Consider the following 14847-nt stretch of genomic DNA (forward strand, 5'->3'; position numbering starts at 1 on the left):
AGAAATATTATAGGAGCATGACAGGAAATGTAACCTTGCTTTATGAAGCCAAACCGCCCCGAACAACAATCAATATGTTGAGAGAAAATGCGTTGAAACAAAGCAAGACATGCCGCAAAATGCATGAAATAAACAATTAAAATAAATGTAATATATCTGTGAAGAATAATGAAACCAGTCAAACGTGCTTCCGGTTTTATTCACCATTATAAATATGCAGATCAATACAAAACAAGTCAACATTCATCATTATAAATAGATTTATAAAACACACGACATTTCCTCCCGGTAAAAGTGACAACAACAACAACAACAGAAATCCGCCAAAACCCCGGAAATCCTATCTTCAGTTCGACTTCTTCTCCACTCTTTTCCACCAGATATTTATCAAGAAAGGAGTTTAGTTTTAGGGAAAGAATGAAAATCCACTCTGCAGCTGGTGTGGAACAGAAAATGAGAATTCTCCATTAAATGACCCTTAAAATAAGTCATTTAAATCAGAATAAAGACTGAAAACTCATCGGGAAACAGTGAGTTTTAACAATGCTTTACCTTAACTATTAAGAAGGAGACTTTTGCTTCGTTCCGAGACACTCGTCCGTATCTGGAAAACACCCTGACGTGAACCAAATAGAAATAGAGGCTTTTATCATTAAATAAGGAGCTTTTAAGACGATGTAATCAACAGTGGTACGGCCCAGTGGACTTCAGGGGTCAATTTTAACTATTTAATTTCGGATGTTTGTCACCGCGTGAGACCGAAGGGGAACACTGTTAAATAAAGCTCATTACGATTGGAGGGAAGACTGAAAACTGAATGTGTCAAAAGTGCATAAAAAAACATCACATTTAGATTTTTCTCTAATATTGATTATTCTGGGGATAACAACTAATTGAATAAACCAAACTGCATTTAAAAAATATGATATTTTCTCAGTTTTTTATTTATTTAGTCAAATTCTGCCAATTTTAACATAATTTCACCGAAAATGAGTGGACTTGGATTTTATATCTTTATCTGGTCCCAATCTGCGTGAGACTGAAAAGCCATAGTATTTTTTAAGGGGAAACCCTCTTGTAAAGGTCATTTAAATTGGAAATAAGAATGAGAACTGAACCAGAAATGGTCAAAAAGTGATTTACATTTAATATTTATTTTTAATGTTGTCATCCTTTCTGGAAAATACACATTCTTCTACAAGCGTCGCATAAACCAAACCAGTTTTCTGACGGGGTTTAAAGTCCTTTTTTGTGCCTTTTAAACATGATTTTATTTCAAATAATTTAAAGGCCGAACATGAGTGGACTTCATTGTGCATTTTGTTTTTTTATTTTTTTATTTGAGATGTTTTTCTGTGAAATAAAACCCCTTGTCCCAACCTGTGAGACAGAAAAGGGGGAACACTTAAATAAAGGTAATTTAAATTGGAAGTAAGACTGAAAACTATTCATCGATTTATCTTTAGTATCAGATTTAGGGTTCTGGCATCCTTCCAGAAAACACTGATATTTCTAGAAGGAAAACAGATCCTCAAATAAACCAAACACCATTTAAAAAAAGATGGCATTGTTCTCAATCTTTCCAACAGGGTTTTTATCAAGTATTAAGTCCTTTTTGTTCCTTTAAACCCAACGTGAATACTCTTAAATAAGGCCCAACATGAACGCTCTACACATGCTCTTCTGAGTGTTTCAGGCATCGTGTCCCAGCGGCGTGTTCACCAGCTCCAGTGGTACATGTGTGCGAGCTGCGTCACCCCGGGGTGCTCGGGCCCGTACCCGGGGTGCAGCAGCGGGGAGAAGGTGCACAGAGGGAGGCTGAGGCCGGAGCGGAGAGACACCTCCAGGTCGGAGAGCCAGGGCTTCATCTGGAGAGAGAGAGGGAGGGGGGGGGGGGGGATACACACCTTTACTCAAGTAGAAGTACAGATACTTGCTTCTGGGAAGATCCTGGATGTATTTTGTTTCTAACATGTTCAATACATTGACTAATAAAAAAAAGTATGAGTAAAAGTAAAGAGGCGTTGAAGTGTGCTTCAGTAAAAAGTACCCATAGCTAGCAGCTGCTTTAAAGAGTACCTGACCTCCCTTTATATTAATAGAACAATAATGTCATTGTTAGCTAATGAATGTTTCCATGCTGAACAACGGCAACATGACAACGTTTCCATTGGTCCCTCTTCTTTAGAGAAGACCAGGAAGTGATGGATACACGGATCGTGTTCAAATCAATAATAATAATAATAACAAGCAGCGTTGAGCGGGTCTTCGACGTTCCGCAGGCTGTTGTCCGCACGTCGACGTGTCTCGAGGACTCGGCCGTTTTCAAACGTGGGATTTTTTTTGAGTTACAGCAGTAACACAAACATTGTGTTTGATGGCGGGTGATCTGTCGCCATGGCAACGGCATATGATGACACCCCATAATATGCTTAGTTGTGTTGAGGGCCGGACCATTAATGATAGTCTGAAGTCTGGTGGTGTTTGGATGATTTTCCATTGAATTAGGACAACACCGTGTTTCATGGCGAGGGACGCGTTGCCATGGAAACGGCATATGATGACATCCCCTAATTGACATAGAGCTGTTGAGGGCCGGACCTTTAATGATAGTCTGAAGTTTGGTGCCGTTTGGAACCTTTTCAATTGAATTAGGACAACACCGTGTTTTATGGCGAGGGAAGCGTTGCCATGGAAACGACAAATGGTGAGATTTCAGATTTCACGTAGAGCTGTTGAGGGCCGGACTAGGAGCCATCATATGAAATCTGGTGCTGTTTGGAACCTTTTCCATTGAATTACGACAACACCGTGTTTTATGGCGAGGGAAGCGTTGCCATGGAAACGGCATACAGTGAGATTTCAGATTTCACTTGGAGCTGTTAAGGCATGGACCGGTGATATAAAAGTGAAGATTGGGGGACGATGGGACCGTGTCCATTGGATTTACAGCGACACCGTCGTTTATGGCGAGGGACGCGTTGCCATGGCAACGGCATATGAGGACATCCCATAATTGACATAGAGCTGTTGAGGGCGGAACCTTTAATGATAGTCTGAAGTTTGGTGCCGTTTGGAACCTTTTCCATTGAATTAGGACAACACCGTGTTTTATGGCGAGGGAAGCGTTGCCATGGAAACGACAAATGGTGAGATTTCAGATTTCACGTAGAGCTGTTGAGGGCCGGACCATTAGCCATCATATGAAATCCGGTGCTGTTTGGATGATTTTCCATTGAATTAGGACAACACAGTGTTTCACGGCGGGGGATGCGTTGCCATGGAAACGGCATACGTTGAGATTTCAGATTTCACGTAGAGCTGTTGAGGGCCGGACCATTAATGATAGTCTGAAGTCTGGTGCTGTTTGGACGATTTTCCATTGACTTACAACAACATCGGATTTTTTGGCGGGGGATGCGTTGCCATGGAAACGGCATACGTTGAGATTTCAGATTTCACGTAGGGCTGTTGAGGGCCGGACCATTAATGATAGTCTGAAGTCTGGTTCCGTTTGGAACCTTTTCCATTGAATTACAACAACATCGTATTTTTTGGCGGGGGATGCGTTGCCATGGAAACGGCATACGTTGAGATTTCAGATTTCACGTAGAGCTGTTGAGGGCCGGACCATTGATGATAGTCTGAAGTCTGGTGCTGTTTGGACGATTTCCCATTGACTTACAACAACATCGTATTTTTTGGCGGGGGATGCGTTTCCATGGAAACGGCATACGTTGAGATTTCAGATTTCACTTGGAGCTGTTGAGGCATGGACCAGTGATATAAAAGTGAAGATTGGGGGACGATGGGACCGTGTCCATTGGATTTACAGCGACACCGTTGTTTATGGCGAAGGATCCGTTGCCATGGTAACGCCAAATTAAGTAACATCAGATTTGACCTAGAGCTGTTCAGGGCTGTGGTGTGAACCATCATGTGAAGTTTGGTGGCGTTCTGAGAATGTCAGTTTGAGTTATGACATCATCCTGTTCCATGGCGAGGGATCGCCAAAAATCGTACGAACGCGAACTTTGGCGGAAAATAACGGCTACGCCGTGCGAAAGAAAAAAATTCCTGTGATAACTTTAGATTGCCCATGTCTCGCGAAGCTACCCGACGAATTTCGAGTCGTACGATAAAAGTCCCTAGGAGGAGATAGATTTCGTACGGATAAATCGCGTTTTTTCGACACCAAATTCAAAATGGCCGACTTCCTGTACGTTATTTTATACCCCTCCAAGAGGCTTTTTGGTTGGTCTCCGCACCCTAGATATGCGTGGCGAGTTTCGTTCGTTTACGTGAAATTTAAAGTACGGCCGGCCTACAGTGGTCCACCTCACTGTAGGCCGTCCGGCCTACAGTGAGGTGGATGAGACCACCTCCCTGTAGGCCGTCCGGCCTACCCACTGGGACACCTTTAATGGGCTTTTGCCCCTTTTTTACCCTGTTTTGAGGGGGTTTTGCATGGTTATCGCTCGCTTCGCGAGCGACTAAGATGATTGTTACGATATCAATTAATTATCAACTGGGCTCACGCGGTCTATCAGCCGTCATTATTTACGAACATTTTCTGTGCTTTTGTCGGTCGTTTTCCCTGTTTTGGGGTTTTTTGGCAGGTTTATCGGTCGCTGCGCGATTTCTCAGACCCTAATAATAATCGGACAACGTAGAACCTTTCTTTTTAAAGATAGCTGCAGATTTTATTGCTCCACCTCTCACTTCTCTTTTTAACCTCTCCCTCAGCTCTAACACAATTCCAAAAGTATGGAAGTCTGCTTATGTCTTGCCTTTACTGAAAGGAGGGGAGGCAACTATTTTAAATAACTATAGGCCCATCTCTAAGTTGTCAGTTCTGGCTAAGGTGCTCGAACGACTTGTGAGTGAACAAGTAAAGGAGTTTTTATGTATAAATGATATCCTGTCTAAACATCAGTCAGGCTTCAGAAAGAAACACAGCACCATCACTGCCACGATGAAAGTGGTGAATGACATTACTACTATTTTAGATAATAAGCAGAGTTGTGCAGCTCTGTTTATTGACCTTTCCAAAGCGTTTGACAGCGTCGATCACCTCATCTTAAAGCAGAGGCTACTCAGTATTGGCATATCCAGCCATGCAGTGGGTGGTTTGTGAACTACCTCTCTGAAAGGTCCCCATGTGTTCATTTTGATGGACTGTCTTCTGAGTGGTTAAACATTTCTAATGGTGTACCACAAGGTTCTGTTTTAGGACCACTTATATTCTCCATATATATCAACAGTGTAGGTGATAATGTGGATGAAGCTACTTTACATTATGCAGATGATACTGTGATGTTCTGTGCAGGTCCCTCCATTAAAGAGGCTGGTGTTAAATTACAGGCTGTTTTTAACACTATTCAGACTCAGCTCTCTGAACTAAAGCTTCTTTTAAATGTGGATCAAACCAAGGTCATGCTCTTTTCAAAAGCTAAAAAGACACCAGAGCCTGTTTTAGATATTGTAACTACGCAAGGAACAAAACTTGAAGTTGTTGCCTGTTACAAATACCTTGGTATCTGGCTTGATGATTGTCTCTCTTTTAAACTTCATGTCAATAACCTGCTTAAAAAACTGAGGGTTAGGCTAGGTTTCTTCTACAGGAACAAGTCCTGCTTCTCGCTTGAGGCCAGGAAAAGGCTCTGTGACCTTTGACCTGTGCTGGACTATGGTGATCTGGTCTATATGAATGCACCTGCCAATTACCTGGTCAGGTTAGATGCTGCGTATCACAGTGCTCTGAGATTTGTCACAAATTGTAAAGCGCTGACTCATCACTGTACCCTGTATACCAAGGCAGGTTTACCATCTCTCTCTGTACGGAGGCTCAGTCACTGGTACACGTCTATCTATAAAGCTTTGTTGGTAAACTCCCGTGTTATATCTGCTCGCTGATAACACAGAGAGTTGCAAGCAGCTATTGTCTGAGGTCACATGATGTAGTCTTGTTAGATGTGCCAAGAGCAAGGACTGTCTGAGGTGAGACAGCTTTTATGTGCAGCTCCACTTGCTGGAACAATCTTCAGCAAGAATTGAAACTGAGCAATCTCATTCCTCTGCATGTTTTTAAAGCTAGGGTAAATGAAATGCTTGCTGATACAATGGGCACTTGTAAATGTCTATAACTATGTATCCTGTAAATATAATGTATAATGTCCTTTATTGTTTCATGTGGAACCTATATGCTGCAGGTCTCCCTTGAAAAAGAGATCTATGATCTCAATGGGACCAATCTGGATAAATAAAGGTTTGAAATGAAATGAAATGAAATAGGCACGCAATGACTCTGAAGAATAATGACCACGCACCAAACACACATTCAGACTAAAGGAACCAGCTGTTTGGAAAATGAGAGAAGTAGAAAGTACAGGTATTTGAGTTCAACATGTGAGAAGTAGAAAGTACAGGTATTTGAGTTCAACATGTAAGAAGTAGAAAGTACAGGTATTTGAGTTCAACATGTGAGAAGTAGAAAGTACAGGTATTTGAGTTCAACATGTAAGAAGTAGAAAGTACAGGTATTTGAGTTCAACATGTAAGAAGTAGAAAGTACAGGTATTTGAGTTCAACATGTGAGAAGTAGAAAGTACAGGTATTTGAGTTCAACATGTAAGAAGTAGAAAGTACAGGTATTTGAGTTCAACATGTAAGAAGTAGAAAGTACAGGTATTTGAGTTCAACATGTAAGAAGTAGAAAGTACAGGTATTTGAGTTCAACATGTAAGAAGTAGAAAGTACAGGTATTTGAGTTCAACATGTAAGAAGTAGAAAGTACAGGTATTTGAGTTCAACATGTAAGAAGTAGAAAGTACAGGTATTTGAGTTCAACATGTAAGAAGTAGAAAGTACAGGTATTTGAGTTCAACATGTAAGAAGTAGAAAGTACAGGTATTTGAGTTCAACATGTGAGAAGTAGAAAGTACAGGTATTTGGTTCAACATGTGAGAAGTAGAAAGTACAGGTATTTGAGTTCAACATGTAAGAAGTAGAAAGTACAGGTATTTGAGTTCAACATGTGAGAAGTAGAAAGTACAGGTATTTGAGTTCAACATGTAGAGAAGTAGAAAGTACAGGTATTTGAGTTCAACATGTGAGAAGTAGAAAGTACAGGTATTTGAGTTCAACATGTGAGAAGTAGAAAGTACAGGTATTTGAGTTCAACATGAGAGAAGTAGAAAGTACAGGTATTTGAGTTCAACATGTAAGAAGTAGAAAGTACAGGTATTTGAGTTCAACATGTAAGAAGTAGAAAGTACAGGTATTTGAGTTCAACATGTAAGAAGTAGAAAGTACAGGTATTTGTGTTCAACATGTAAGAAGTAGAAAGTACAGGTATTTAAGTTCAACATGTAAGAAGTAGAAAGTACAGGTATTTGAGTTCAACATGTGAGAAGTAGAAAGTACAGGTATTTGAGTTCAACAGTAAGAAGTAGAAAGTACAGGTATTTGAGTTCAACATGTAAGAAGTAGAAAGTACAGGTATTTGAGTTCAACATGTGAGAAGTAGAAAGTACAGGTATTTGAGTTCAACATGTAAGAAGTAGAAAGTACAGGTATTTGAGTTCAACATGTAAGAAGTAGAAAGTACAGGTATTTGAGTTCAACATGTAAGAAGTAGAAAGTACAGGTATTTGTGTTCAACATGTGAGAAGTAGAAAGTACAGGTATTTGAGTTCAACATGTAAGAAGTAGAAAGTACAGGTATTTGAGTTCAACATGTAAGAAGTAGAAAGTACAGGTATTTGAGTTCAACATGAGAGAAGTAGAAAGTACAGGTATTTGAGTTCAACATGTAAGAAGTAGAAAGTACAGGTATTTAGTTCAACATGTAAGAAGTAGAAAGTACAGGTATTTGAGTTCAACATGTAAGAAGTAGAAAGTACAGGTATTTGTGTTCAACATGTAAGAAGTAGAAAGTACAGGTATTTGAGTTCAACATGTAAGAAGTAGAAAGTACAGGTATTTGAGTTCAACATGTGAGAAGTAGAAAGTACAGGTATTTGAGTTCAACATGTAAGAAGTAGAAAGTACAGGTATTTGAGTTCAACATGTAAGAAGTAGAAAGTACAGGTATTTGTGTTCAACATGTGAGAAGTAGAAAGTACAGGTATTTGAGTTCAACATGTAAGAAGTAGAAAGTACAGGTATTTGAGTTCAACATGTAAGAAGTAGAAAGTACAGGTATTTGAGTTCAACATGTAAGAAGTAGAAAGTACAGGTATTTGTGTTCAACATGTAAGAAGTAGAAAGTACAGGTATTTGAGTTCAACATGTAAGAAGTAGAAAGTACAGGTATTTGTGTTCAACATGTGAGAAGTAGAAAGTACAGGTATTTGAGTTCAACATGTAAGAAGTAGAAAGTACAGGTATTTGTGTTCAACATGTGAGAAGTAGAAAGTACAGGTATTTGAGTTCAACATGTAAGAAGTAGAAAGTACAGGTATTTGTGTTCAACATGTGAGAAGTAGAAAGTACAGGTATTTGTGTTCAACATGTAAGAAGTAGAAAGTACAGGTATTTGAGTTCAACATGTAAGAAGTAGAAAGTACAGGTATTTGAGTTCAACATGTAAGAAGTAGAAAGTACAGGTATTTGTGTTCAACATGTAAGAAGTAGAAAGTACAGGTATTTGAGTTCAACATGTAAGAAGTAGAAAGTACAGGTATTTGAGTTCAACATGTAAGAAGTAGAAAGTACAGGTATTTGAGTTCAACATGTAGAGAAGTAGAAAGTACAGGTATTTGAGTTCAACATGTAGAGAAGTAGAAAGTACAGGTATTTGAGTTCAACATGTAGAAGTAGAAAGTACAGGTATTTGAGTTCAACATGTAAGAAGTAGAAAGTACAGGTATTTGAGTTCAACATGTAAGAAGTAGAAAGTACAGGTATTTGAGTTCAACATGTAAGAAGTAGAAAGTACAGGTATTTGAGTTCAACATGTAAGAAGTAGAAAGTACAGGTATTTGAGTTCAACATGTAAGAAGTAGAAAGTACAGGTATTTGAGTTCAACATGTAAGAAGTAGAAAGTACAGGTATTTGAGTTCAACATGTAAGAAGTAGAAAGTACAGGTATTTGAGTTCAACATGTAAGAAGTAGAAAGTACAGGTATTTGAGTTCAACATGTAAGAAGTAGAAAGTACAGGTATTTGAGTTCAACATGTAAGAAGTAGAAAGTACAGGTATTTGAGTTCAACATGTAAGAAGTAGAAAGTACAGGTATTTGAGTTCAACATGTAAGAAGTAGAAAGTACAGGTATTTGAGTTCAACATGTAAGAAGTAGAAAGTACAGGTATTTGAGTTCAACATGTAGAGAAGTAGAAAGTACAGGTATTTGAGTTCAACATGTGAGAAGTAGAAAGTACAGGTATTTGAGTTCAACATGTAGAAGTAGAAAGTACAGGTATTTGAGTTCAACATGTGAGAAGTAGAAAGTACAGGTATTTGGGTTCAACATGTAAGAAGTAGAAAGTACAGGTATTTGAGTTCAACATGTAAGAAGTAGAAAGTACAGGTATTTGAGTTCAACATGTAAGAAGTAGAAAGTACAGGTATTTGAGTTCAACATGTAAGAAGTAGAAAGTACAGGTATTTGTGTTCAACATGTAAGAAGTAGAAAGTACAGGTATTTGAGTTCAACATGTAAGAAGTAGAAAGTACAGGTATTTGAGTTCAACATGTAAGAAGTAGAAAGTACAGGTATTTGAGTTCAACATGTAAGAAGTAGAAAGTACAGGTATTTGAGTTCAACATGTAAGAAGTAGAAAGTACAGGTATTTGAGTTCAACATGTAAGAAGTAGAAAGTACAGGTATTTGATGTTCAACATGTAAGAAGTAGAAAGTACAGGTATTTGAGTTCAACATGTAAGAAGTAGAAAGTACAGGTATTTGAGTTCAACATGTAAGAAGTAGAAAGTACAGGTATTTGAGTTCAACATGTAAGAAGTAGAAAGTACAGGTATTTGGGTTCAACATGTAGAGAAGTAGAAAGTACAGGTATTTGAGTTCAACATGTAAGAAGTAGAAAGTACAGGTATTTGAGTTCAACATGTAGAGAAGTAGAAAGTACAGGTATTTGAGTTCAACATGTGAGAAGTAGAAAGTACAGGTATTTGAGTTCAACATGTAGAGAAGTAGAAAGTACAGGTATTTGAGTTCAACATGTAAGAAGTAGAAAGTACAGGTATTTGAGTTCAACATGTAAGAAGTAGAAAGTACAGGTATTTGAGTTCAACATGTAAGAAGTAGAAAGTACAGGTATTTGTGTTCAACATGTAAGAAGTAGAAAGTACAGGTATTTGAGTTCAACATGTAAGAAGTAGAAAGTACAGGTATTTGAGTTCAACATGTGAGAAGTAGAAAGTACAGGTATTTGAGTTCAACATGTAAGAAGTAGAAAGTACAGGTATTTGAGTTCAACATGTAAGAAGTAGAAAGTACAGGTATTTGAGTTCAACATGTGAGAAGTAGAAAGTACAGGTATTTGAGTTCAACATGTGAGAAGTAGAAAGTACAGGTATTTGAGTTCAACATGTAAGAAGTAGAAAGTACAGGTATTTGAGTTCAACATGTAAGAAGTAGAAAGTACAGGTATTTGTGTTCAACATGTAAGAAGTAGAAAGTACAGGTATTTGAGTTCAACATGTAAGAAGTAGAAAGTACAGGTATTTGAGTTCAACATGTAAGAAGTAGAAAGTACAGGTATTTGAGTTCAACATGTAGAGAAGTAGAAAGTACAGGTATTTGAGTTCAACATGTAGAGAAGTAGAAAGTACAGGTATTTGAGTTCAACATGTGAGAAGTAGAAAGTACAGGTATTTGAGTTCAACATGTAAGAAGTAGAAAGTACAGGTATTTGAGTTCAACATGTAAGAAGTAGAAAGTACAGGTATTTGAGTTCAACATGTAAGAAGTAGAAAGTACAGGTATTTGGGTTCAACATGTAAGAAGTAGAAAGTACAGGTATTTGTGTTCAACATGTAAGAAGTAGAAAGTACAGGTATTTGAGTTCAACATGTAAGAAGTAGAAAGTACAGGTATTTGAGTTCAACATGTGAGAAGTAGAAAGTACAGGTATTTAGGTTCAACATGTAAGAAGTAGAACGTACAGGTATTTGGGTTCAACATGTGAGAAGTAGAAAGTACAGGTATTTGAGTTCAACATGTAAGAAGTAGAAAGTACAGGTATTTGAGTTCAACATGTAAGAAGTAGAAAGTACAGGTATTTGAGTTCAACATGTAAGAAGTAGAAAGTACAGGTATTTGAGTTCAACATGTAAGAAGTAGAAAGTACAGGTATTTGGTTCAACATGTGAGAAGTAGAAAGTACAGGTATTTGAGTTCAACATGTAAGAAGTAGAAAATACAGGTATTTGAGTTCAACATGTGAGAAGTAGAAAGTACAGGTATTTAGGTTCAACATGTAAGAAGTAGAAAGTACAGGTATTTGGGTTCAACATGTGAGAAGTAGAAAGTACAGGTATTTGAGTTCAACATGTAAGAAGTAGAAAGTACAGGTATTTGAGTTCAACATGTAAGAAGTAGAAAGTACAGGTATTTGAGTTCAACATGTAAGAAGTAGAAAGTACAGGTATTTGTGTTCAACATGTAAGAAGTAGAAAGTACAGGTATTTGAGTTCAACATGTAAGAAGTAGAAAGTACAGGTATTTGAGTTCAACATGTAAGAAGTAGAAAGTACAGGTATTTGTGTTCAACATGTAAGAAGTAGAAAGTACAGGTATTTGAGTTCAACATGTAAGAAGTAGAAAGTACAGGTATTTGAGTTCAACATGTAAGAAGTAGAAAGTAAAAAGTCTTCTCAATAAGTAGTGGAGTAAAGTACTGATAAAAATGTACTTAAGTACAGTAACAAAGTATTTGTGCTACTTCTCTCACCTGCAGGTCTGAGATCCGCTCGCAAGGCTTCCCGTCGCGCATGAGCAGCGGGATGGAGGCGCGGCGCGCGGGCAGCAGCGGCTGCAGGTGCTCCGCGCGCTTCATCTTGTAGCGGTGGTTCTGGAACCAGATCTTCACCTGCAGAGAGATGATAAATATACATATACATACATTTTAAAATAATAAAAATATATACCCGGGTCTCTCGGTGCGTGCAGAGGATGATAATAATACATAAATATTAGTGCTGTCAAAATTATCGCTTTAACGGCGGTAATTAATTTTTTGAATTAATTGCGTTAAAATATTTAACGCATTTAACGCATGTGCAGAATGGCCCGCCCCATACGTACCACCAGTGGCAGCGCCAGGGTGTGGCTGGGGTAGGCTACACCCATACCAAGAAATGGCTTAGCCCCACCATGACACATGATGTTAAATTAAGCAAAATAAAGTCTGCCAACTCGCGCGGAGTAAATCACACAGACAGCAGTTAGTAAGATTGATTTCAGTAGCCACGGTTTTGAAAACTTTTGTCACGTAGTGATCGTCTTCTCAATAGAACATCTTTGATAACGGCGTGGTGTTGTTGCAGGAAGTCCCGACGGAGAATACTCTTGCTGTAGTACAGGGCAGAGCCATATAATAGTAATAATATGGCTCTGGTACAGGGGTGCACATAACTGGTACGCAGGGTATGTGCGTAATCTGAAATGCGTCCCGTCACTTGTGTCACAAAGCGCATTTGCGTACCGACGTACTTGTGAAGCTTTTCCAGAAGGCGGTTAGATCCCCGGACGACAGAGTCGGTCTCCGTGTGCACAGACAGGCTGCTGTTAACGTCGGTCTGTACAACGGACTTGTGCCAAAACTACGCCAACCGGCTGCGGAGGGAGACTCCCCCCCTCACTGGAGAACTGCGCTCAAACAGCTGATCACAACGTTCACGCTCTGTGGTCACGAAGTACTCCACTAGCCCCCCCCCCCCCCCCTTCTGTCGACTTTCCTGAAGTACTCCCCGTTGATAGAAATCAACACGTAATGAATTAAGACCACACGGTTTGATGATTGATAGGTGTGTGGGCTGTCTTTCATTTTGACACCCAGAACAATGTTATAATAAACATAGATACTGTGTTAAATGGATATATCCGCCTTCTTTCATTTATCTTTCCATTCCAACAATATATATAAAGAAATGGCATATTTTGGACATAGTTCGAATGGTGATTAATCTGATTAATTCATTTTTAAGCTGTGATTAATCGGATTAAAAATTGTAATCGTTTGACAGCCCTAATAAATATAAATAAATAAAATAATTATTAAAAACAAAATTAACAATTGTTTTATTATACAAAAAATGAAATAATAATAATTTTAAATAATAATAAACAATAAAGTAATGATAAAAAAATGAAAAAAATACGATTAAATGTCAATTAAAAAAATTTAAAAGGAAAGAATAAAAAATATAGTAAAAGAAATGAAATAGAAATTATTAAAAAATGGGTCTCCCTGCTTGGCACGTGCAGAGGATGTTAATAATAAACAAATGTAAATAAATACAAAATAAAATAATAATACAAAGGAAATTTAAAATAGAAAACTGAAAGTGAGCATTATGTTTCTGTCCCTTCTGTAATTATATATTTTGTACTTGTAATGCTCAATAAAATATATATATATATATATATATATATCCCCTTGTCTAATCACCTGATTGGGGGTGAGGCGGATGAGCCCGGCCAGGTGCTCTCTCTCCGGCGCGGACAGGTATCTCTGCTGCCGGAAGCGCCGCTCCAGCTCGAAGGTCTGCGCTTTGGAGAAGAGGACGCGCCGCTTCCTGCTGCGTCCCTTCTGCGCCGCGCCGCCGCTCGCCGCATGCCGTGCCGCGTCCGGGGACTCCTCCTTGGAGAGATCCGGAGATGTACCCCCCTTTCGGTTCTCTAAGGAAAACCCGTGCACTGCAGGAGGACAGGGGAAGTCATCTGATTACTCTGGCTGTTCTAAAACCGTTTTACACACTAGCAAATGCTGAGGTTGAGATTGTTGGGTTCAAACGTTATTCAGCTCAAAGCACAGTGTCCTTAAGTTAGGATCAACATTCAGCATGTGATCCTTCTGTCCTCCTCAGGTCGCAACGATGTGCAGTACAAGTCCTCATGTTCATATCGCTCCAACACAAGTGATCTAACACAACAGAAACAACACATAATGATCACATGGGATTTCAGTTCGGAAACAGGTTTACTGACACGAGGGATTTGACTTGAAACAAAAATTAAAAACACAGATAGAGAACTAGAAATATATTTAAAAATAATAACACATATAGTAAAATATAACAGTATTTACATCGATATGGAATGGAATAATATATGGAATAAAAAAATAAAACAGATATTGCTGTGCATTGTGTGCATCATGAGTCTGATGTGGCTGCATGCTCATTTAAGATTTAAGATAAGATAAGATGAGATAAGATAAGATGAACCTTTATTAATCCCCGAGGGGAAATTCAGTTGTACAAAGCAGCAACAGGGTAAGCGTGAAAAAAAAAACAGTACAGCAAAGATTCACACAGATCAATAAAATCTAAAATCTAAAATAAATAACATAAAATCAAGGAAATAATGATAATAATAATAATATAAAACAGATTAATGTTTGATTTCGTTTCAACAGCTGCTCAGGAAACCAGCTCCTGATCTCCAATCTCAACACGACTATTTCACTTCATGAAAGATGTGGCAGCTCCTCTCTTGCAGAAACGGAACCTCGGCAATAACTGAGTCCATGTAGAAGCTCCGCAGTCAGCACGGAAACAGACCCAGTGATGAAATAAGAATATAGCGAGTGTGAGGAGTCTGACAGGGACAGAGCCAAAGAGGGTCCAGTTACGCACGCACGGAAGCGTGAGGCTGTC

The 14847-nt window shown here is 38.5% G+C and overlaps 1 protein-coding gene across 1 annotated transcript in view; it reads right to left on the reverse strand.

Moving 5' to 3' along the window:
- Nucleotides 1-1605: 1605 nt before the first annotated feature.
- Nucleotides 1606-14847, reverse strand: part of LOC117444143 (homeobox protein Nkx-2.2-like) — a 13662-nt gene continuing 420 nt past the window's right edge. Inside the window, exons 2-4 of the mRNA XM_034079840.2 lie at nucleotides 13638-13885; nucleotides 11919-12056; nucleotides 1606-1862 (exon numbers count right to left, since the gene is read on the reverse strand). Coding sequence (XP_033935731.1) covers nucleotides 1719-1862; nucleotides 11919-12056; nucleotides 13638-13885 — 530 coding nt within the window. The 3' untranslated portion in view covers nucleotides 1606-1718. The remainder of the gene's footprint in view (nucleotides 1863-11918; nucleotides 12057-13637; nucleotides 13886-14847) is intronic.

The sequence above is a fragment of the Pseudochaenichthys georgianus genome, unplaced genomic scaffold (assembly GCF_902827115.2).
Source record: "Pseudochaenichthys georgianus unplaced genomic scaffold, fPseGeo1.2 scaffold_741_arrow_ctg1, whole genome shotgun sequence".
Lineage (NCBI taxonomy): Eukaryota > Metazoa > Chordata > Actinopteri > Perciformes > Channichthyidae > Pseudochaenichthys > Pseudochaenichthys georgianus.